This window comes from Folsomia candida, unplaced genomic scaffold (assembly GCF_002217175.1).
Source record: "Folsomia candida strain VU population unplaced genomic scaffold, ASM221717v1 Fcan01_Sc044, whole genome shotgun sequence".
In the NCBI taxonomy this organism is placed as follows: Eukaryota; Metazoa; Arthropoda; class Collembola; order Entomobryomorpha; family Isotomidae; genus Folsomia; species Folsomia candida.
In genome coordinates this window covers 175961-200361 of record NW_019091236.1, presented here as the reverse complement: position 1 = coordinate 200361, position 24401 = coordinate 175961, and the positions used below count along the sequence as shown (strand labels likewise).

At 38.4% G+C, this 24401-nt stretch overlaps 5 protein-coding genes across 9 annotated transcripts; 3 read left to right on the top strand and 2 right to left on the bottom strand.

Annotated features, from left to right (window-relative positions):
* Positions 1-4597: 4597 nt before the first annotated feature.
* Positions 4598-6728, top strand: LOC118433211. The gene is made up of 3 exons (XM_035844904.1): positions 4598-4692; positions 5049-5464; positions 5971-6728. Exons 1-3 carry the CDS (start codon positions 4623-4625, stop codon positions 6574-6576), a joined length of 1092 nt encoding a protein of 363 aa, XP_035700797.1. The 5' UTR covers positions 4598-4622; the 3' UTR covers positions 6577-6728.
* An 830-nt stretch (positions 6729-7558) lies between these two features.
* On the bottom strand, positions 7559-12147 carry LOC118433227. Of its 3 annotated transcripts, none has more exons than XM_035844927.1 (3): positions 11616-12147; positions 11007-11246; positions 7559-10766 (listed from the first exon to the last, which is right to left on the bottom strand). In XM_035844927.1, exons 2-3 carry the CDS (start codon positions 11214-11216, stop codon positions 8376-8378), a joined length of 2601 nt encoding a protein of 866 aa, XP_035700820.1. In that variant the 5' UTR covers positions 11217-11246; positions 11616-12147; the 3' UTR covers positions 7559-8375. The 3 variants fall into 3 exon arrangements, with proteins under 3 accessions (XP_035700820.1, XP_035700821.1, XP_035700819.1); XM_035844928.1 differs by having other exon boundaries at positions 11007-11225; positions 11681-12147; XM_035844926.1 differs by having other exon boundaries at positions 11007-12147.
* Positions 12148-12675: 528 nt separating this feature from the next.
* Positions 12676-15019, top strand: LOC110861695 (von Willebrand factor A domain-containing protein 5A). Its single transcript, XM_022110819.2, has 4 exons — positions 12676-12924; positions 13272-13404; positions 13601-13710; positions 14587-15019. Exons 1-4 carry the CDS (start codon positions 12778-12780, stop codon positions 14866-14868), a joined length of 672 nt encoding a protein of 223 aa, XP_021966511.1. The 5' UTR covers positions 12676-12777; the 3' UTR covers positions 14869-15019.
* Positions 14978-16038, bottom strand: LOC110861696. Its single transcript, XM_022110820.2, has 2 exons — positions 15580-16038; positions 14978-15391 (listed from the first exon to the last, which is right to left on the bottom strand). Exons 1-2 carry the CDS (start codon positions 15716-15718, stop codon positions 15099-15101), a joined length of 432 nt encoding a protein of 143 aa, XP_021966512.1. The 5' UTR covers positions 15719-16038; the 3' UTR covers positions 14978-15098.
* Positions 16039-16239: 201 nt separating this feature from the next.
* On the top strand, positions 16240-20299 carry LOC110861692 (ribosome-associated molecular chaperone sks2). 3 transcript variants are annotated; one of them, XM_035844895.1, is made up of 4 exons: positions 16240-16537; positions 16739-16949; positions 17024-17095; positions 17188-20299. In XM_035844895.1, the coding sequence occupies exon 4, from the start codon at positions 17208-17210 to the stop codon at positions 20109-20111; it is 2904 nt and encodes a 967-aa protein (XP_035700788.1). In that variant the 5' UTR covers positions 16240-16537; positions 16739-16949; positions 17024-17095; positions 17188-17207; the 3' UTR covers positions 20112-20299. The 3 variants fall into 3 exon arrangements, with proteins under 3 accessions (XP_035700788.1, XP_035700787.1, XP_021966506.1); XM_022110814.2 differs by having other exon boundaries at positions 16241-16537; positions 16739-16789; XM_035844894.1 differs by having other exon boundaries at positions 16739-17095.
* Positions 20300-24401: the final 4102 nt, after the last annotated feature.

Sequence of the window (24401 nt, the reverse complement as noted above, 5' to 3'; positions counted from 1 at the left end):
TGTCAGCAAAATTCACGTGTTATTTGTGCGAAGTCAGCGGAAACCCGGTTACATTCTCGAAGTCGTCGTATTATCGACACGTTGACCGCGTCCACCTGGTTGGAAGCGTTGGATTCGTTTGCCTAATCGCAAACTGCGACAGCATCACTGACGGGCAGCCGCATCATGCCGAAACACGAGAGAAAGCTCGCTCCCATTGGAACAATCATCACGCTGGCCCTGGGTCGCGCATGCCTACCTACTTGATTGCGCGACAAGAGGATCTTTGTGATGACAAAGTAGCCAAGTTGGCGAAGTCGACTTACGAGAGATACATGCCGCCTGAAGTTAATGAGGAAGTCGTCGGCACGCGAGGTGTCAGGTAACGGTGTCCCTGTTATATTTGTTATTGCTATTTTATATGTATCCATTTGTAATTTAAAACTTTAATAGACACGAACGCGAAGATGATAACGCGGAAGAATCTGCCATCCTTACTCAACCTTCCACTTCGCGATCCAAGAAAACCCGGAAAAAATAATTAAAAGTAATTCAAATTGTTTTTTATATTACCTACTAATTTCAACTTAAGTACCTAAATGTCTTGTATCACCGGCTTTCGCATTATTATTTTAGGCATGGAGAGATTACGGAAAAACTATAAACATTTATCAAACAAAATTTTTGATAATTACTTGCTCAAACTGTTTGCATTTCATGTAATTTAAATCTTGCATAATGAAGATTATTCCGGTAACTTTGACTTGTTTATTTTACTAATACATAGTACACGACATAGTTAAGTTAAGTATAGATATATATGTATATAGATATAAGATAATAATATGTATGTATATAGGTATAGACGACGTCAACGTCGAAAATTGTCGATTTTTTTTATTTACACCGTTTTAGACGTATTTTTGGACAGGGATTTCAGCAATTAGCATAATTTTGATGTGCCATAACCATGTCGCTACACGCGATTGCTACATTTCGTTTGCAACGGTTTTTTTCATTTATTTAATGTAAATAACCTTAGTACACTTATATTAAGTAGTAATTAATATAAGTGTTTGATTTTCCTTAAATAATTACATAGGTACAGTAATTTGGGCGTAACTTGATACTCACAACTACGTAGGAGCACTTCCTGAATCTTTACAAGCAGGCAGGTACATATACCGGCGGGAAACTTAAAAACCTAAAAGCATAATCGCGCTTACAGTGTAATTCAAAACTCCATTAATATGAACTGAGTATGTTTCCCTCTGTATGGGAAACAAGGTCCTATCCACAATTCCGTCGGACGTAGCGATCGGACTTTTCTCCTTCTCCATGCCGACGGCCATGCAGAACTTCCTCGCCAATATTTGACTAAACTGATGGAAGAGCGACTACTTTTCCCTACGCTTGGAAGCTCGAGCGTAATAATTACTAATAGTTATCATGGCTAACGTAGCTGTTGCTATGTATAAAAGCAAGGGTAACTTAGCGAAGAGCATGATTACTACGTAGTTTGACATGACGGCGAGAAAAAAACCAGTCCCCATCGTAGTCACGATTGCACGATCAAAGTATTTGTTGACGAACCAGGCGAAATTGGACCATTAGGACGGTGTACAGTTCTAAATTGGATAAGCCACGAAATCTTAGTTCTTCTTTGCACTTATTATTGTTTGGCATGGTTCTTGCCACAATGCGCCAGTTTGGTTGGTAAGACTTGAGATGTGATAACAAGGAGAACATAATATACGTCATCTGTGCGAGCCCAACAGTTGTGGACATTTCGGCAAGTGTGGAGGTCCAAATCATTATTCTGAAGAGTAAATCTGATATAGTGAAGATCATGGGGGGTGTTTGGGAAGGCTGGGACAAGACAAAGTTGAGCGAATCCAGAACCGGTAGGACAAGAACAATGGGTACGGTGATTATGAAGGAGAGAAATGTTAGCGCAACAATGGTGAACATTAAGCCATTCCGGTTGCGGTACCAGATCGGGTAACGGCGATGTTTTGAGATTGGTTGGTTGTCTTTTAAATTGAACAAGGTTAGATTAATATTTATCCAGCGGGTAAAATAAGGGTTATTTCTTAATTATTTATTTTTTGTCACGCATCATTTTTGTCATGCGTTAAGTTCATGTAATGGGTTGAGATTTCTCCAGCGAGATGAGAGAGGAGCGTGTGAGTGGACCTCCGCTATTAAATGCATGGGGAAATTGATCGTTCCGCGCGTCACTAAAGTCGTCACAACGTGACCAAATGTCATTTTAACGCGGAAATTTTGTCACATCATCGGACTAGTATTAAAAACTGCGTCGAATGTATATGTTGGTTATGCTGGGGGCTCAGGGCACCAAAAAGGTTTCCTCGTCAGATTGGGACCGAACTGGTGTCAATCGCCCGTAAATTTTATTAGCATGAATTTTGCAAATAGCACGATCTGCCAATGCCAATGTTTGCATGATAAGAGGATGGACCCACGCCATAGATGACACTTTACAAATTTACTGCACAGTATTATTATTTAAATTAGTTATTTCTGATTAAATGAATATTATTAGTCACTAGCGTATAAGCCCGTCTCCAGCCGGGCGAGAGCTTATTCGATTTTCGTAAAAATTAACCAAAATTGAGTAACCTTGAGCACACCCTCCCTCCCCCTCTCCCCAGCAGAGCGATGACCATATACCAGGGGACATACCTCGTTCCCGCTGGATAATCACACTTAAAAATTTGGGTTCACTCCCTCCTTCCTGATAACCTAACCCGCATATCCTTAGCAACAGACTTATCAACTTTCCTACGTATTTGATATGCAAACCACTTTCTCCTCTTTTGCTTCCGTTTGCGGAACATTTGCTTTCACTTCCGTTGCCGACAGATATTTCCAGCTTATAATATAGATAAGGTTGTATATATATACATACATGCATATCACAAATTCTGTGTCGTGCATTGAAATATGGAGAAGTTTTGTTAATTACTATAGTTATTTGACGCAAATAATTTTCTTAATGAGATGTAAATATATGCATAATGTGTATCCACGATAATAATTTAAAATAACGTATTCTCTTCGAACAATTTATACATATGTTTACCCCATTGAATAAAAACGCTAAACTCAAATAATTTGACCATATAGAAAATAAACTGCGGCAACGCAGGGTACCCAAGTAGCGCAAGAATGCTGAGAATGCGATACAAAATAACGCAAAGATTGCCGAATCTGAATTATTTAAAAATAACAAAATAATTGCGATCTCCTCATTCTATCTTGCCACACTGAAAAATCATGCATTTTACCTGTTTTATTGTTTCCTAATTAAATTCTAATTAATCAATCTTACTGGTTGATATGTCCTACATGTTAGACTCAATATTTGTATTAATCTCATTTTGCCCCAACCACACCCTCCGAGTGCCAGATGGTGTGGCACAACTCGGTAATACTTAATTCAACTCTATTTAATCCATAGATTTAATTTTGAAAAAAAATAAATCTCATTTTGCCCCAACTTGGGAACACTTAATTTAACTGCCCTGCATCCATAGATTAAATTTTTCTAAAAATCTCATTTTGCCCCAACCACACCCACTGCTCCCCAACCACACCCACTGGGCGCGAGGGGGTGTGGCACAACTCGGGGACACTTAATTTAACTGCCCTGCATCCATAGATTAAATTCTTCTAAAAATCTCATTTTGCCCCAACCACACCCACTGCTCCCCAACCACACCCACTGGGCGCGAGGGGGTGTGGCACAACTCGGGGACACTTAATTTAACTGCCCTGCATCCATAGATTAAATTTTTCTAAAAATCTCATTTTGCCCCAACCACACCCACTGCTCCCCAACCACACCCACTGCTCCCCAACCACACCCACTGGGCGCGAGGGGGTGTGGCACAACTCGGGGACACTTAATTTAACTGCCCTGCATCCATAGATTAAATTTTTCTAAAAATCTCATTTTTCCCCAACCACACCCACTGCTCCCCAACCACACCCACTGGGCGCGAGGGGGTGTGGCACAACTCGGGGACACTTAATTTAACTGCCCTGCATCCATAGATTAAATTCTTCTAAAAATTTCATTTTGCCCCAACCACACCCACTGCTCCCCAACCACACCCACTGGGCTCGAGGGGGTGTGACACAACTCGGGGACACTTAATTTAACTCTGTTTCATCCATAGATGAAATTTTTCTAAAAATCTCATTTTGCCCCGACCACACCCCCTGCCGCTCCGGGGGGTGTGGTCCGGTTGACCTAAAAAGTTTGCAGGATCCTCCCCCTAGGGTCATATGCATGATACCGCAAACCGATTTCGATTATCTCTATCCGTTCTCCTGTTATCGTGTTGACAGACAGACGGACAGACAGACAGATGGACAGACTAACTAAGTCATCGCATTAAGTAGCTTGCGCTACTTAACAATGTTATGTCACGTACACACATATGTACATCTCCTTATTACTTCATTATTTTCGACTTTGATAAACAAAATTTATATTTAATTACACATCCCATCATAACTTTTTAAATTGCTGATATAAAAGCAATCGAAATATGAAACAAGTTTCATATTCCACTTAAGTCTAGCGCATTTGGTTCCAAAAATAAGTCGAAGAAATGAAGCACTATTATTTTCTGACGTTACTAATTATTTATTTTCTAACCCTACGAGTTCGAAGTTGTGCGGGTAAGAAAATTTCAAAATCTTTAATTTCAAAATTTCATGCTGATTAGGATTTAATAGGGAAAGTTACGTATACTTATTAAAATTTAAAATCTTTAATACTATTTATAGTCATACCTGCACAATTTTTTTTCCTTCATTCAAAATTTATTCACTTCGAAAATTAATTTTAATTCTTCACTCATTCTTCATTCATTGTATTTAACATAGGGCAAAAAATGATTGAATAAAAAACAAACTCAATCATTTTGAACTGTTGAGTTATTCATTTATTCATTCATTTCGGTATAATTAAATGAATGTGAACCGGGACATATGTTTATAGTGTAGCATTTTATATTGTAAATTATTTTTTTCAGACACAGAAAAAGTTCAGTACCCTTTACCCTACACGGATTTTTACCCATTAATCCCATCCCTCAGTCAGTCTTCTACCATCGTTCGAGACTCATTTCTTCCCTTCAATCTCCTCTACTCGCTCAAACACTCGGTGAAGAAATTGGAAGCAGAATTCAAAAAATATGCAAATGACCACGAAAAAAATCACCACCACCTCGTCCTGATAAATCCGTCCAGCCCGCGGTACTTGTATCGGGAAGGGATAACCCGGCTAAATAACGGATCTAATCCCATTCCCTTGACATCAATGTACTCTTCAGAAGATCGGGATGCCTCCACGAAACAAATGATGATCCCGACCGACATTTCTTTCCGGGGAGATGGCTCCTCCTGGAAATTTGACGGGTATTTAAGCGGTCTCAATTCGAAATACGAGGTAATTATTTTTAAGGCATTTAAATACAGATACATATTTATATGATATCAAGGGTACTATAGATAATCGTTCCCCAAAACTGGTTGTAATTAATTCCAAGTAATAAATTATACTCTACAGTAAGCATTTCCAGATTTTATTTAGGAGAATTGTGGATTTTTTGCCCTGAATTTCTTTAATCTTGAGGGATAATTAGTACTCTTGTTGTCACACATATTTCTGAAAGACTTACTTATTTATAGAGTGGTTAAAATGTCACGCTACAATGGAAAATTTTTTCTATGGAAAAATTCATAAATTTCAATAGTTACCGAAAATTTGGCTATAGACATAATTCAACATTTAAGAATTTCGTTATAAATGTTCCATCAGATAATAATTGAACAAATTTCAATCCAAAATTTTGTTACTAATGGATTTTTAGGGGTTTATCCCATTGAAAAATTGTACATTGTAGCGTGACATTTGAACCACCCTGTAAATCTAAAAACTTGCTTTATGCGCAGACCATGTACCACCACTTGGAAAAACTTTTCTCCAAAAGTGTCCCCCTAGTCGAGGAAATGTTTGCATCCCTATTGTCCAAAGATGAGGTCAAACTACGGAAAAAGTTGCAGGCAATATTTTCCCTAAAATCTTTAACTCTTCCAAGTACGCAAGTCAAGAAAATCGCGGCAAGTAATTGGCACAGAGAAGGCAGGAAAAATGAGAAGATAGTCGCAACAATAATTTACTATTTGGATTTGGACAATATTTCCAACGCGACTTTATCGTCCCGGGTAAAACGAAGGGATGGAGGAGAGTATATCGATTTTAGCCCGATAACCACCGCCTCAAACAGAGTCGTCGTTCTGCCGAATATTTATGAACACAGGGCCGACCCATTTTCTGTCGATGAGGTCGGGAAACAAGGACGAAAGCGGACCATAGTCATATTTTTGGTGGACCCAAGCGGCCATATTTTATCAACTAGTGACATTCCAGAACCCGCAGGTGACACAGAAATGGGTGGATACCCGGATTTCGAAGAGAGTGATGAGAACGAAGAAACAAAACGATTCCAGCGATCCCCAAAGGATTGTGATTATCATTACACAATCAATTTGTTCTAAAGGATTGTTAACAAATTCAACATTAGTTGAGTGCAATATAGCGTATAGTATTCTATATAAGGTAACAAATTTATGTATGGTAATTTGGCACAGGATGTTGTTTGAGGTAAAAATTAGCTTCATACGTATGAACGTATGTCAAAAAAATTGGAAGCATGCTAATAAATTTTGCATTTATTAATTTAAAAGTGGGTAAAACATTATAAAAGATGTGTTTGACCATGCACATAAGTATGTACATTAACATTGCTGTTCTACACACGTACACTCTTAGCAAAATGGTATTGAATTTAATTGAATCATTACCAAACGGAGTGCATATATGACTTAACCGGAGCGGTGATAAAGGGCAACACCGCATAGTGAAAAATATACACCGTTGGGGTGATGAAAACTCACCACTTGGAATCAAACTATTACCAACCCGGGGAGAAATTAACACCAAATCAAGATCATCACGGAGTGTATATATGACTTCACCACTTTGCTAAGAGTGTAAGATTAGTCCTTTCTCCGTCTGTCTGTCTGTCCGGAATGCATCCCTTAAATGTATTACGTAGAAAATTCTACATTCTCCCTAGGAAAATCAATTCCCAGGAGCTCGTTGTGAAGTAAAATAGGGAGAAGCAATAGTAAGACGAAATCAGTCTTGCCTTCAAACTTAACCAAGTTCATGTGTCCAGATTTTCACCGAAGTGTGAATTTCTGTTAATGATGAAAAATTAATCCAATGTCATTTTGCAAACATGTGATTTTTTGCTTAAATATATGTAATTTCTTACGAAAGCTTAAAATTTATATATTTTGGGAGAAATGCCAAATCAGAATTTCGGCGTCGGAATTGACCACCTCTCCTTAATGTATTGATGTCCAGGATATATATTTTTAAGAATATTTTAAAGTAAATAAATGCAAGAATAATAAAAATTTTAAAGCTATTTTTATTTTCTTATATTTTATTTTTATCACTGATTAATCAATAGTGAAACATATAACATGTATGCATGTATGTATGTATGTATGGTAGGTTTCGGGTAAATATATTATTTACATAAATACTTAATACATTGTCAAACATTAAAGAACAAAAATTTGCTTGGTGCAAATCCACTACCAAATAATGCATTTTACGTGTTGAATAATTTATGAAATTCCATATCAAACTCCAAGATAAGTTACACTCTAACCAATTTTTAAACGAATCGTCACGTATTTTTTTTTCTCAAGCCGAATTGAGTTAGGGGTGAAAATCGTATGTCGAATTTGACATAATTCTACACAAGTAGCCGGAACAATGGCTTGTGAAGAAAAAGTATGAACGATTCTGCATAAAACTTCTGACAGATATAAATATTCTGCAGAAAGGTTTAGGACAATTATGTATAATTCTGCATATTTTGTGCACAAATTGTTTCGGCATAAATTTTACTGCATAAAATCTAGCCAATTCTCTGCATAAAACCCAGTTTCTGATAACACAATTTTAATGGCCACTCTATAAATAGTCGTAAATATGTATAGATATCGATAAAAATTTGCATGCAACGCAACAGTTACGTTGCAACAGTTGCGTTTTTTATTACACATGCTACAACATAATTTTGTAACTTATACATAGTTAAAAATAATGTTACTTTCTGGAAAGTAACTATGTAAATGATTAAGTAAATTATGATAAAACCAGCGTAATGTTAACTATACAAAGAGGCAAGTTACTTTGCGTTTAGTATAGTTTAACACGAACATAATTTTGATTCTTTCCAAAAGGGTAACATCTTTACGTAAGACTGTAACAATCTTTAAACACTTTTAAACCAAAGCGGTATCGACTTTTCTAATAGCTTTATCTTATCTTGAATCCGATCGGGGTCACCCGCATCTTTAATTATTTCCTCCGCAGCCACCACCTCTTTTGTAATGCGATTAACCGTAAATTGTTTCAAGCCTGGATGATGCCTCAAATTGTGCTCAACTCGAAGAACAACATTCTTCAAAATTTGTACCGGATTTGGTACCATGTCCTTTGAAAACGATACCTTCTCAAGTTCTGCCCTATTATTTTTAATTCTTACACTGTCCTCCCGCTGGTTCTTTCGTGTCGTTCGAGTCCACGAAATAGAACAATCGTCCCTTTCTTCAACTCTAACACCGAAGTTTAGACTAGGTGAAATGTGACAGGAGAAGGTACAAGTAGCATTCTTAGTTTGACCTTTCACCTCAAGATATCCAAGATAATTTTCCTCCCTTTTGTCAATCACTTCAGAAAAAGAAATTGTGCTTGTTTTCAATATTTTAAAATTGATTCTTCGCGTTAGAAAGTTTGTTACATAAATTTTCTTGGATTCTGCCCGTGACTTTGAGTCCATGTGGGATATCGTCATTCGAAGCCTGCGCTCATGCAGGTCAAAATAAGACAGTACCTTCTCATCCAAACGGCCCTTTTCAAAACGTGTTTCATGAAGAACAAAGAGGCAAGAGGAGAAGCACCTGTCTAGTTCGTGGTTGTATTTGCCCACCTTTTTGCTAACTGGTAGGTTATAAGCGTCATTAATTACGATAGAATCCTTTACGTGTGCTGTTTCAAGGGCATTCTGGACCAAGGTCGAAAACGTGCAAGTAAAATTTTGTGTTAATATGAGCACAAGTTTGTCCACCACGTGGTCACCCCTCAGCTGGACAATGTGTTTAAATAGGATGGCAAAAAATAATTCTGTGTCGGCTTTTTTCTCCCTACACGAGAGTAACGACTGGACTAATTTTTTCCTATCGATCCTTTGGCTAGAAAACGTGACTAAATCTCCAACAAAGGCTTCATTGTCCTTGGTAATTATGACATGTTCGGAACCCTTAATTTGTTTAATATTCCTTTGATGATATCCCTCCTCATTGGACACAAAGACAAAGGATATTTTGTCTAATTCCAAATAAATTATTGCGTAAGTATCCCAACCAGGCTCAACCACTTCAGCGGAATGGCGTTCAATTTTTCTTGCTTTGCACCTTTCCAAATGAATTGCGAAATCTGCGTCCAAACGTAGTTTAAGCTTGGTAACAAAGTACTCTCTTAGTTCTGCCGTGCAATGTTTACAATTCTCTAACTCCATAAAAAACATGGTTATTGCATCGCTGCACATTTTCTTGTGGGCCGTAACAATGCTGTTTTCGTTCGTAGATACATGTGCGAGCATACCCTCGTTATACTTTGCAACTAAGGACATCATTTTCTTATCGGCGTATTCCTGCATTTCATCAAGCGACTGAAAAATTCGACTTGAAAAAGTGTCAATACTAACATCCACCAGCGCAACGAAATTTTGCAACAGTTCATCATTTATGATATTTATACCGTTTCTACAGTACCTGAAGCTACGCAAGGTCCTGATGTACTTATTTCCCAGTTCCTGCGCGATTTTGAGGTATTTCAAACAATGCATGAAATTTACATCTACCCTCTTTTGTAGTTCGGTGAAGCATTCGGAAATTAAATCATGGACCATAGTTGCATAAAATTGGGAAAACAAAGCCTCCGAACCAGTCTGAATTAGACGTTGGTAAAACTGAAAGTCCTGACGATTTGGATTCGGGTTGCGAACAATATATAGGAAAGTTTCTGAAGCTAAAAGTTGGCGATTACTTGATGCTATACTGAGTCTGTAATCGCGGTTAGAACTGCCAGATGTTTGGTTCACCTCTTGCATAAATTCTTTAAGTGTTTCGATCGCAGCTCGAACAATCAATACTCTATTCCGCTTTCGAAGTATTAAGCTATCCTGGTACTCGTTACATAATCTCCTATTATCAGGGTTTTCCTGATACATTTCCCAATATATGCGTTCGATTGCGTTTTCGAAACAAAAATCCTGGCCAAACCTGAACCCCTCAGTGGCCCACCCACGAAATGTGGCATTGATATTCTCATCCAGTTTAATTCGGATATTAGAGATTCCCCACTGGTCACATATGCTCCATATATCCATTGGATATTTTTTGGATCTGCTTTCCTCTTCTTGTAAACGACCAAGTGAGACAAACAGATTGTTTACATAATCGTTGTGAAATTTGACGGGAGGGTGGGTTGAAATTTTTGATTCATCCGGTGAAATTCGGGAGCGAGATAGATGTCCACTCGGTGGGGCAGAATACTTTGTAGGAAAGTTCTTACTTGCAACGCTACCACGTAAATTGTTGGTCTACAGTAAAAAAGATACCAATGAGTTAGAACTCAAATTTTTGTTTATACGTGATGTGATGTGAAGTGAAAGAATGGAAACAAAACACAGACAAAATCATGTTGTAATTGCATATATAGGAGATGATTAAACTAAAATCAACCCGTCGACTATTAATTTCCGCAAAATACTTGCAAAATAGAAAGTTTAATTATTCGAGTTTATTGTTACATACACCGAAAATATTTAGTGTGCAATTACCTGTTTATTATCCCGTTTATTCGTATTTATGGACGCCATTGGATCGGGGCGGAAATTTGAAGTTATATAGCTGCAGATAGGTTTTGCAACTGTCGAATCAGGATCCACGTTTGGCAGACGCGTTGTTTTGTGTGAATCTAACGAAGCTTTAATTGCCTTATTGGTAAATGTAAGGTATCCCCCCAACATGAATGACGGGTGCTGGTTCATAACAAGTTTCTGTGCATCATCGTACTAATTCTAAAAAGGCTTAGGTGCAGTCGATAGCTAATTTTAAAAAGACCTATATATGTGCAATCGACGCTTAATTTTAGAAAGACCAAACTGCATAAAAATTCTAAAAAGACATAAGTGCAATTCTAAATTTGTAAACCTTTAATTACGTTAACAATAAATAAATAACTAATAACCACACCGGCGGAAGGTGTGGTTTTTAAATTAAAAATTTTTCGTCACTACTAGACTTCTTGGGCCAACATATTGGCATCTCAGCTTATTACGAGATTTTAATTCACGCATTATTATTTCGGCACTCAAATTGCACTCAAATAGATCAACCTAAATTTTTTTGTGCACTTTGGTCCTTTTAAAATTAAACATTGACCACACCTAAGTCTATTCAGAATACGACCACAAGTATATCGTACAATTTATAAAAAATGCAGAGTTCTAACTTTTCAGGTGCGTAGAAAATGAAAGAATTTAATGCTCAAAAGCGATAGGATTATTATTGTTCGATATCTAACAATGTGACTGTGTAAAGCGTTGCAGTCTGATTTTGTTGAAAGTTTTAATTATATCGTCCAGGACAATTCAACCAACGTTTCTTGAGGCAGTTTGGGCAATGGGTTTTCAAAACATTTCAAGAACAAGTTCAGGAATTTACATTTTTTTCGTTCGAATAGAACGGTTTTATTCCTCTGCGTTCTAAGAATCGTCCAATTTCCTTAACTTTGACCTCAAATCTTTAAAGAAATTACAACTGTCGCACAAACTGCCTTTACACACGTTGGTTGCATTGACTCGGACTAAATACATAATTTTACAATACCACCAAATCTGAATGCTACACGTTACACCATCACATTGTAAATAACAAAGTTATATCCTTGAAACGAGCAAGTTTTTCTCGGCTGCTGAACACCAAGCCAAGATGCGAATGTAAAGCTTGCTAAGCTCTATGTCCGGATTATATTTAGTATTTGTTCCTCCTATTGATCTTTACTTTAATGTATGTACGAAGGTCTTTAATAAATACAAATTTCCCCAAGGAGGAAGTAAAATGCCGGATGAGACAAGGTTCATTGTCCATAAATAATTATGTACATAAGTAGGCAAAAGTGATGCAGCGATTACTCAAAATCTGCCTAGTCATGTCCCGCCCAGCGAGAGTAAAGACCCGTAAATATTTTGCCTTTTAGATTGTCAAAGAGTTACATACCTAATAAAAAATTTACCTGTCTATAAGTAGCAAAGTTCAACTCATAAGCATTTGACACTTATCAAACAACAGAAGAGGCATTGATCCATAGGTAAATAAAGCATTGCCGTTCACTTGCGTATGCAAAATACACAGAAATGCCCTCCACGTCTGGATGTAGATAAGAGTTCAAGCCCTAATCTGGAGAAGTCATTGAATTGAGTAAACAAAATCTTTGCTGTGTGCTCCCTCCACCAATGTGTTTTTGCACAAGAGCAGCAGAAGCAAGTTAACCTCAACATTTTGTTTTTACTTCTCAAATACTTAGTCGAATAAAAAAAATTTCAAAAAATGGATAGCAAAACCGCAATGATAAAATCTGATTTTATAAAGCCCAATTTGCGATGTGACGATCAAAAATATGAATTTATAATTATCTTGGACAGATCCAGTTCCATGGACGGAGACAAAATTGTTCTGGCCAAGCAGGCTCTACACGTAAGAATTAAAATTCGTCAATTTCTACTCCAATCAGTGGATAAATATTTCAAAAATTAGTCAAAAATTTCAAGTCACATTATTATTCCATGAATTATTTTCACTATATCTGATCAAACTTTGACCTGGTGTTGTTTTGGTATATTCATTTTGGGGTATCTCAAAAATCATCTCAAAAACGGAGTGAACTCGTCTCTAAGTTTACTACGGGTAATTTATCTGCAAAAATGGAGCAAATTTTGCGATATGAACGTTTGACTCCATAAAAATTCCTATTTCATTTTATACCATTATTACAACAGTCACGCCTTACAAACTAAGCCATGTCTTGTTAATTGGTCACCTAGTTTGCCCTCCAGTCCCTCCCTGTAAGCTGTTTCTTCAATGTGGTTGCCTTTAATGGAACCCATTCAATGATTTTTGAAGCATCACAACCATACACTCAAGAAAACATTTGCATCGCCAAGAAGTTTTTGGATGGTGAGTTTCTATGCAATTGTGCCATAATAAGGATACCTTTCTTCTTTATTTGTGGTAAGATAAATAGGGATAGTTATTGATAATCTTAGGGAAAGCATTTAGTTCAGCGTAGGGTTTAGTTTTTAGGGTAACTAATTCAGTCATTTAGTGTCGCCACTAATTTTTACTCTTATTCCCGTCTCATCTGAACTTATAGGAATTAATGCAATGGGATACACCAACCTTTTCCCAGTCTTGCAAGATATCTTGTCAAGCAAACCTGTCCCTGCACACCTGAGACAACTTTACATAATTACAGATGGACAGGTGTGTGCATACTTTACTTGCAATTCAAACCACGTTCAACCAAGGTTCCGTTCAACTGGCTAAGAAGGTCCCAGGTTGTCGGCGCCCGATTTTGATCTCCTTAGCCTATGTTGTATATATGAGTGTAGAAAAACTGAAGGAGGGTAAAACCCATTTACGCCCGCCACCCCGAAGGCGCCCAAACCTCCAGAGTTGTCTCACTAAAATCATCGCCAAACATCGAGTTTTGTTAGATTTGGAAGAAATTTACATTTTTGTGCTCCCACATAGTTGCTTCATCATATCGAATAGCAAAATCAACTTTTTTGAAATTTCGAATTTTTTTAATATATACGCTTGGTCAGAAAATCTTCCAAAATATTGAAAATTTCAAACAAGTTCCAAATCTGACCAAAACTCGATTTTTGTCGAGTACGGCAACTCTACGGGGTTGGTCGCCCTTGTGGGGGTGTGACGAGCGTAAATGGGCTCATGGAGCCCTCCTTCACATTTTCTACACTAATGCAGTACCACAACATATCCAATAGGAGATCGAAATCCGGGGCCGACAACTTGTGACTTACTCCAAAGTTTGAGACACCAACCCTGTAGTAGCAACATTTAGTGTGGGTAAATTGCGCTGATGCGCAAAATTCAGCAAATTCGAGCAAAAAACTGACCAGTAGCCGCCAGGCGCAGAGTCCGTAAGACAATTTCCTGACCGTTTGACGCCCTTAAAGCTCTGAATTTTGTTAAACTGTGGCACTGACCGATTTTTTAACAAGTTGGCTTTTGATCCTGAGCTGGTCAAAAAATAATAGTCTGGGTTGAACATTATATGAGCCCCGTTGTTAGATGTGGTTAATCCATCCCTCACATAGATTTCCTATTTATTAGGTTTCCCAGCCAAAAGAAACGATTGAGCTCGTTGCCCATAATCGGCAAAGGTGGCGATGTTTCACGATCGGGATTGGCAAAGATGTCGACTTTAACAACATTCGTGAAATCGCATCGTCATCCGGAGGGACTTATGCTTTCGCCCATGAAAGCAAATCTATCCGCTCAGAGCTGATCACCCAATTTAAGACCACCCTTCTCCCAGGGGCTTTGAAACCTGTAATCGTCCCACGTGTACAAAACTTGTTGGGACCGGGCACTCCAACCAGTCTTACAACATGAATCAAATATCAGCCAACTTACATATTCAAATTATGTTGGAAAACATGAATAAATAAATTAATGTACTTGATTTCAATCGATACAAATTTGCCCTAGGTAAACATGCATGTTATTACGTACGTATTTTTATTCGTCGAAATAAATAATTCCCGAAAATTAATTGTCATTTTAGTTTATTTTTATGCACATTTATCTTTATTCAACTCGCATTATGTGTGATAGTTTGGAACCTAAATGTGCTGAACTTCGCACCCTCTACACGGTTGTCCATCAGCGTGTCCCTTAATAATTTTTAATTTTGCTCCATTCAAGGCAGTTTCAACCCGTTTTAGCAGGACAAGACGTGAGTTCCGTAGGTCATCATCATCAGGAAGTAAGGAGTCCAATTCCTTTGTTATCTTAGCAGCATGTGTCACCATCTCGCGATACGCGACGGTATAGTGGAACCCGCTCTTTGTAGCTATCTGACCTTCCAACTCTGTCACCGTCTTGGCCACCTGATCCAATCGATGTGCCAGGCGAACTAAATTAGTAAATACGTAGATTATTAATGGCTAATAGGATGGTTGAAATAGAAGGTGGTTATAAAATGGTCACACCATATGAAAAAATTACAAACACTGGTTACATTTATTGCATTCAAAATTAAAAAAGGCTGCGGTAATTGTTGACCACCTTGTTAATTTGATCATAACTGCAAGTTATTGTTACCCTTATTAACCTCCTTAATGTAAACTCCGCATGGCTCCTTCATTTCCTCTATTTTCTGTATGCATTCTTGATTAATGCAACGAAGACGCTGACTCAGGTTTTGGAGCGCATTATAGTCGTAAGTTTTACTTTGTTGCATTTTAAGCAAGGGAATACTTTTTCGTAGATCAGGGCAGGTACGCAGTTCTTCGTTATCGGCTGCTTGTACAAGAGTCAAAACTGCTTGACAGTGACAGACGAGTTATTCACCCCAGGATGAGGAGGGTTGGATGGATGACGGCTTCACTCCATCCAACAAGAATTGAGACAAAGCCTCGCGTGGAGAGACAGATAACAAAAAATGCTTTGTAATACCCATCACTACCAGTTTGTAGACATACTTGTTTTCAGCAAGGTGGATGGCATTTACACAAGCAGACGCCACAAGCAAGAACTGTCATGTGCGATTGCACTTATGTTTGTAAATGCCTAGTTTTGCATGAAGTATGTACAAATAAATAACCTTACCTGTGTAGCGTCCGTATTAGTTGGTACATAAACATCAGTTTTCAATCAAGGAGAGGAGTCACAATCACTTAGCTTTTGTTCAGTGAACGAACTCTCCAGATAAACCAACATGATTCGAGTGGAGTGACTGATAACAGATCACTTGGGTTGGCGTCCAGTGGCTGATAAACCTTATAATACTGTAGATATTTATTGCCGGTAATAACGTCGCCGGTCACTTTTGGGGTTAATGAACCGCAGAGACGCTACAACTAAACTCCTGTCAATTTTTTATATCCAGAACTATGTACATTGAGTACAAGGAAGTGACGAATAATCCCAGTATCGATACAGACAGATTTGAAGTTGCAAATGAATTTTGCTGCAGCTGTTCAGTAAAAAATTACTTGTTTAGTCATTGCTGACCGGGCGAGTTGGTAACATTTGCTGGCGACAAAATCAATCATATTACGTAAGTATTCAAATATTGACTAGAATTACCATCCAAATCTAAAACAATTTTAGTTCCCGCTTTGATAATTTTTAATTTAAGATGCAATTTTAATGTCAAATCCGTACTGTCGTTTCTTAATTATTAGAACTAATTATTATTTAGAAGGGATTCCAAGTATGTGAGAACACGATAAAAATCAACGATTGAATTAATTTATAGGTTTCTACGCTCATTTGGACGGCATCGGCATCACCTGATTTCTAATATCTAGTACGTCATACACTTTTGAGAACGGAGAAAAAATTTTAATTTATTGACCACCCATACATCCAATCTGTATCTCACTAATGTTACGCTCAACTGAAGTAAGACACAAGAACCAAAATAATTCCCCGATAATTTTTTCACGCAAAATATGGACGTTCCCTCTGTACATTTTTATTATTGCATAATTACGTATGCAGATTTACTAATCTGATAACACATCAACCATTTGCATAACAGGAGAAGCCAATCAATCTATGGGTTAAGGAGATTTCGTTATAATTCCAAGACGATAATTCGGTGCAGAATTTGGTAAACACCTAACTATTTATATGCTGAGGAAGGTCACAAAGTACTTTGTCACTCGCAAATTATGCTCATTTAAGTTTGATATTAATTATTAGCAACGCACAACAACTAAAAAATGGACACGACAAATTTACCCATGCAAGCGCCTGGAAGAAAATTAAATAATTCCCTTAAGAATTCCGTTAATGATGACATTGCTTCTGACGACGACAACCATTATCTCCAGCCCGCCCAGTTTGCCAAGGAGTATGTTGATAAATTGTCCAAGGCAATGACCGACAACCCTTCAATGTGTTCGCAAGAATTAAAGGAAATTCACGAAAATGCGTTTGAAGAAATATCAAACGACCTTACCGCCAGGAAAGAAAACTTCGAAAATCCTAATGAATTTGAAGAATTCTACATAGAATTTGAGCGTCAAATAAACGAAGTGTATAAGGGTTTACGAGAACGAGTTCAAAAATCCGCAGTCAATCAGATAATCAAGTACATTGAGGATGAAACGATTAGAGATTTTGATAATCTGTACACACCAGAGGATCTTCAGAAAAAATGGTGCCAGCTAACGTCATCCGCTAGAGAAAACTTGCAACAGGAAACAACCGAATTCCAGGCGTATATGTATAAGAAATTGGCCTCATCCTTTTCAAGCATCAAAGAAAAGTTCCGGCAGCATCAAAGAGATATTTGTGACCGTAAGAAGAATCTGATTGAGGTCGCAATGTCAAAGTACAAACATGATAAGAACTGGCTCATGATGGACAAGGTAATACGCAGCGATTCCGAACTTAGGGCACTGCACGATGATAAAGTGTACGAAGCCGAGGTAAATTTAAGGTCTGACTCTGACCAACAAACAAAAAATCACGGCCTTCTTGACGATTTTCGGTCAGAGGTGTCCAACGAATTCGACAATATCCTGACAAGCTATCAACGCCGTAGGCCACTTTCCATCAAACGATTCCAGGACGTCGTAAGCAACGAGTATGACAATGAAATGTCCGAGGTGGTAGAGCAGGTCGCAAACGTGGAAGACCTCCGTAAAATGCATGCCCGTTATTTACGCGAGGCCGTTAAAAAATTTCAGAAATTTTTTTCCGGCCCTAGCGACCCACTATGCATTAGTCATATCGGTATTCTGAAAAACATTATACAGGCCACTTTTGATGAGAATGTTTCTCCCGAGTTCGAAAACCTATTAGGCGAGCAGGACGACAATTTCAAACACGGGGAGAAAGAGTACTGTAAAGAAATGAATTTACGCCTCGACACAAACTGCTTCTTAGGAGATAATGTTCTTCGTGGGGAGCACAACGTAGTTAGGTCTCATATTCTCCTAGAAAGGAAGATATTCTCTCCGGAGAAGGTTAGAGAATTTGATTGCCGACTAGAAATTCTGTATTCCACCTTTGTCCAACGAAACGACATGAATTATCCGACCGTGGAGGGGATCGGGATCGACCTTGGCACCACTTATTCCTGTGTCGCCATCTATGAGGCGGGTTGTGTTAAAACAGTCGCCAATGGTGACGGGCTACCCACCACCCCGAGCTATGTCAGGTTCAACGAGCATGGGCATACCCTAGGTTTTGGCGACTCTGTTAAGGAAGGCTCCTATTCGCATTCGGAGAGCGTAGCCTACGACGCAAAGCGGATGATAGGTAGGGAATTTTCGGATCCCGAGTTGCAGAAAAACATCAGCAACTGGCCATTCGCAGTAGTCAATGACGGGGGTGAACCCAAGATCAAGATATTTTGTCCGGAAAATAGTAAAACCAAGTATACTCTCGTATCCGCACCGCACGTTGCGTCCGAACTTCTTAAAGGGCTCCGCTCCGAGGCTGAGAAAAGGTTAAATTTAGTTGGCCAAATAAAAAGCGTTGTTATCACCGTGCCCGCATATTTTACTGAGAAACAGATCACGGCTACCAAGCTGGCCGGTGAGGCGGCGGGTCTTCGCGTGCTTGAAATTATCTCGGAGCCGGTCGCTGCGGTAATTGCATATAATAAGCTCAACGTTAATTTGGACTGCAAGTACGTCCTAACCTTTGACCTGGGTGGGGGCACGTTTGACGTCGCCGTAGTCAAGATGGCCAAGGGAAAGTCAAACATTATTAGCCAAGATGGGCACAGAAATCTTGGTGGGGAGGACTTTGATCAAAACATGATGCAATTCATTCTTGCTCAAATTAAGCTGAAGCATGGCACGGTAATAATTTCTGACAAAGGGCAACTCCAAAGGCTTAAGTTGGCATGTGAGAAAGCAAAGAAAGTCCTCAGCTCCGCGATGCAAACGGCCGTCAAATTGGACTGTTTTAAGCTTCAGGATGGTAAGGGTCAGACCCTCCACGTGGACTTGGACGTCAGTATAACTCGAGATCAATTCGAAGACATGAACAAGTCCCTTTTCCAGCTTGCCATTCAAAAGACGCACGCTTGTCTGGAGGCGGCCAGGGTGGATAAGGGTCAGATCAAGGAGGTAGTCATGGTCGGGGGTTCGACCCGAATTCCCAAAGTTCAGGCCATGCTGAAGAAGTTTTTTGGTAATCGGACCATCATTCAAATGTCGATTGATCCTGACCAAATTGTGGCTCATGGTGCGGCCATGAGGGTGGCCATGCTGACGGGTAGTATCCGCCGGGGTTCCCCAGACTATCAACACGTCACCACCGTGACGCAGATGTCGTATGGGGTAGAAGTTTGGGGTGGCGATTACTCTGTCGTCATTCCCAAAAATACTCCCATCCCAAACGTAACGAGGGCACAGTTTCGAACGGCGAATGATCAACAGACCTCCGTTCTTGTCTCGATATTTCAAGGGGAGGCGGCGAAAGCGGTCGAGAACCATAAGTTGGGCGACTTTTATCTAAATGGGATCCCTCCCGCGGAGGCAAATCTGGAAACAATCGAGGTGATGATGGAAATTGATACGAATCGGGTTTTGCACGTTTCTGCGGCCTGTGTAAGCAATGGGGTGGCGGAGTCAAGGATGATTGAAGTTGTTGAGATGAGAATTTAACACTACGAAATAACTATTCCTTAAATATTTTACTATATAAAATAAGTACAATTATTTACATATGAACATATGTATCGATTATAGGAATACTCTACGAGATCAGTATATTAATGTTACTAATCTAAAGAAAAATTCCAAATTCAAGTAACAAAATCGATTTGGGCAATAAATACATTTTCCCGACTGTATTTTGTCACAAGAGTCCATTTACTTTTATATGAAGAGAACAGTTTTCAAGAGTGCAAAGGGCCTCAAAAATTGAGAACAGAAGGTGCATAGTATCTCCTCCTACGCCATAATAATCAATCAAGTTAGTCTGAATCGATTCAAATATTTATAATTGTGTGTTCCAACTTTAATCAATTTATGAATGCATTCATGAAGAATGTTTCTGAGAGACCCTTCCAAAAACTTGATTATTTGTTTGCCATCCCAAGACGCATATATCTATGTACATATTTAGGTATCTGGTACAACAGAGCTGGGTGACTATTTTGTTTTGGAAGGTGGATTAAAAATTATGGATTAACCACAAGATCAAGATCATATGGAGTGTGATTACCTTCTTATCTTGTGATTAATTCATGTTTGCATTGATTAATCCATGCTTTCGCGAAAAGGCAGAATTACGTATTACTATTAGCAATCATGATTATTTTCGTGATTAATGACTTTTATTTCCATAAAGAATAATATCAACCGCAGTAAAGTTAAAGTTTGCATATGTTGTGGTAATTATTTTTTGGTTACATAGTATGTCACTTTAATCGTCATTGGCAATCCCAACATGTCGTCCGACAAACTAGCGTGATTTGATAATAAAACAGAGTAAATAATCCAGATTGAGGATTAATTACGAATCCTGGTAATCACATTTGGAATTAATCAGGATTCGTAATCTGTCACGGATATTGTGTTAATGGTACTATTTGCGGGAATTATTTCTAATTCCCGAAAAACTGAGGAGAGCTTCACCACCTGCCTTTCTGGGATCTCGATGCCGTTTGGATATGTGGTAGGGTCCTGTAGTTTATTATCGAGGACTGTATGTATTTGATGTGTTTGTGACTGTGACTAATATGTAACTCGGTGGTGGCGTAAAATGTGACCGTGTCGGCGTAAAGAACGTGGTGTGGTCACAATAGTTACTGGGTGGTAGCTTTATTTATTTAGTCACAAGTTTTTACTTACAAATAGAGTGTTTAAGAGTGTGTGACGAGAGGAAACTGTTCTTGTTCGGCTGTCGGAGGGACACTAAAATTAAATTCACAAAGTTTTCACATATATGTGGCAACACACTGCCTACAATTACACCCAATCTCCAATGGGCTACACGGAAGGAGACGCGGAGGGAGGGGGTCACTAAAATTTTAAACCAATGAGAGGAGGGGTGACAAAGGTTCACAAAAGTTCAAGGGAGCACAAAAAGGAAGATAAAATGTGGTCAATTTCCACTTAAAATCCAGACTGGCTGGCTACTCATTTGAATCTTCCACCCTGCTTTTCTCATTATTTACCATGCATGCACATACGTATAAATTATCATGACAAATGCATACAATACAATCATGAAGTCAAATTCATAAATCATTATCTAGTCAAATTCATAAATCATAATCATCTAGTCAAATTCATTTAAAATAATTATTTAAATCGACGACAGGTCCCATGAGTGTACTAAAACCCTGAAGTGGTTTGACTCAATGGCCACATTTGCGCCCGCCACACCCACTCAAAGGGATGAAAACCACAAAAGTTACCAACTTAAAAAATCCACCAAAAATTAAATTTTGCTCGGATCTCGATAAAATTTGCATTTTTGTGATCCCAGATACTTGTCTGATAATATTCAGTAGCTATCACAACTTTTTTAAAATTTTCGAAATTTTCGAGCTGATGAATTATTCGAAAAACCTCTCAGTACAACTTTATGCAGCCCGAGCCAGGGTGTGATTCCATCCGATTTAAATACTAATGCATTTTAAAATTACATTTTTTTAATTCAAATTATCCTTTCTATTAAATTTAGTACAGTAGCAAAGCAAACATATCACCCATACCAATTTACAACTCTATACGACTATTTTGAAAAACCAGTGTGGTTCCACCCACACCCCCCGTCTGGGGCAAAAAATATGAAATTCTGAGTTTGCAAATGACTTTCTGGGATCACCATCCATATTCATACCAGTTTTCAACCCTTTACGACCATTTTGAAAATTTTCATAAAAACCCCAACCGGTCACCCACACCACCAATAAGAACCAATTAGATGCTAATTATTGCCAATTAAAATATGTCGAAATATGAAGCACATGGTATTCGTTTGGACAACCTCATTTTTAATGCAAAATAAAGCTATTTGAAATTTGGTGCAAAATAACCCCACCGGTGGTGGTCATGTGACCCCTACAGCTCAACCACTGGACCGATCATGGTCATCTTCGAACTCATCCTTTAGATTGACCTAATGAACAAGTGTGCAAAGTTTCAAATCGATCGGTCAAATACTTTTTGCTCTATGATGTCTCAGACAGACAGACAGACAGACAGACGGACATGGTGGTTACATAAGCCCTGGCTCGGGCTAAAAATTCAAAATTTCAAAAAAGTTGTGATATCTGCTGGATATGATCACATAAGTATCTGGGATCACAAAAATGTAAATTTTATAAAAATCCGAGCAAAATTGGATTTTTGGTGACATTTAAAGCACATGAAAGGCTTTGTTCGTGTTTTCGTCCATTCGAATGGGTGGCGGGTGCAAATGTGGCCATGGAGTCAAACCACTTCAGGGTTTTAGTACACTCATGGAACCCTACCACATATCCAAAGGGCATCGAGATCCCAGAAGGGCAGGTGGTGAAGCTCCCCTCCTGAGTGAGATTATGGACTATGATTAGTTTTTTAGAACTGTCATAGCCAAATTATAGATTAGCAGAATCTTTTAATCAGAATTATTCCAGCTCTGGAGAATAAATATTCCTTGATTGATCTTTAATATTTCAATTTCATCAACTTTCTCAAAATAACTTGATTAAATGTCCATCATTTGAACTTTGAAGTTTGAAACATTTATGCACAAAACCTAGTTGCAATTTGAGTCGGGAATTCATCAATAATGTAAATAACGCAGTTATGCATCAATGCAGACAAATATATCGAGTTGGGAACATATATCCTCATGCCTAACTCTATTTTCCTTCTTCTTCAAAATTGCCAGGCTAACGAGTAGCTTCGATTTTGTTAGTGGTCGAAATGCTGTCAGAAATATTTTTACCTTACGTCAAATTCCAGATCAAACTTCTAAAACTCCTGAGAGCTGTGATCTTCGATTTTGACCCGGTTGAAAATGAAGTGGTCGTATACGAAACGAAATTTTCCAGTGTATTCAGGAAACTTGTGCAAGTCCTGGAGTCTTTTCGCCATGTTCACCGTGGTTGACCGACTGGGAACAAACGGTTGTTACGGAAAAATGATGGAAGCCACGTTGAATTTCGGGTGCACGTTAAACCTGCTACTGTTCAGCTACGGGTGGAATCCAAACGTCGAAGCGGCACGGCTTTTAAACGCTCTGGTGAAATTTGATAAGCATTTTGGTACTCGTCTGATTAATAAATTTGATAGAAAAATATACTCACAATGGGGACGCAAACAATGTTCTTACCACATTATTATTTGACATGTTATTTTGAAAAAGAAACTCTTTAGAAAAAACACTTATCTAGTTGGGGACTTGAGCAGATGTACAAAAAATTCAATACGTTTCTGCGACAATAAAATTCGCAACTACAATTCACACCTATTATTTTGGGGGGCTCTAAACAGTCTAAATTTTTCGCATCAGCATAAAGACCGTGTCAAATATTTATTGCTTCGAAAGGGTTAATGTTTCAAACTAACTTGTAGAAAAAAATAATAATCTGGATTGAACATGGTTCGCGTCCACATTTTTAGTGTGAATCTTTTAAATTCGTTAAATAGATACTACATCTTCCCAGAAACGTGCCCATAATAAATGGACAGCCCTCAAAGTAATGTTGTTCCTGGTGTCAAGCGTCCCTGAAAGTACGTGTTTCTGTGTCGCGGCACATTTCTTGATGGATCCCTGTTCTCCTCCACTTCTGGGCTCTATTTTATTAAATTGTCCAAATTGTGAGACGGTAGACCGAAACGAGGTGGAGTGGTACGCGTTGGTCGGTTTAATCGTTGGAGATACGCTCCACACAATCACAGCCATGCACAATGGCTGCTTCTACTTCTTGTACGTGATACTTGTCACCTTCTATT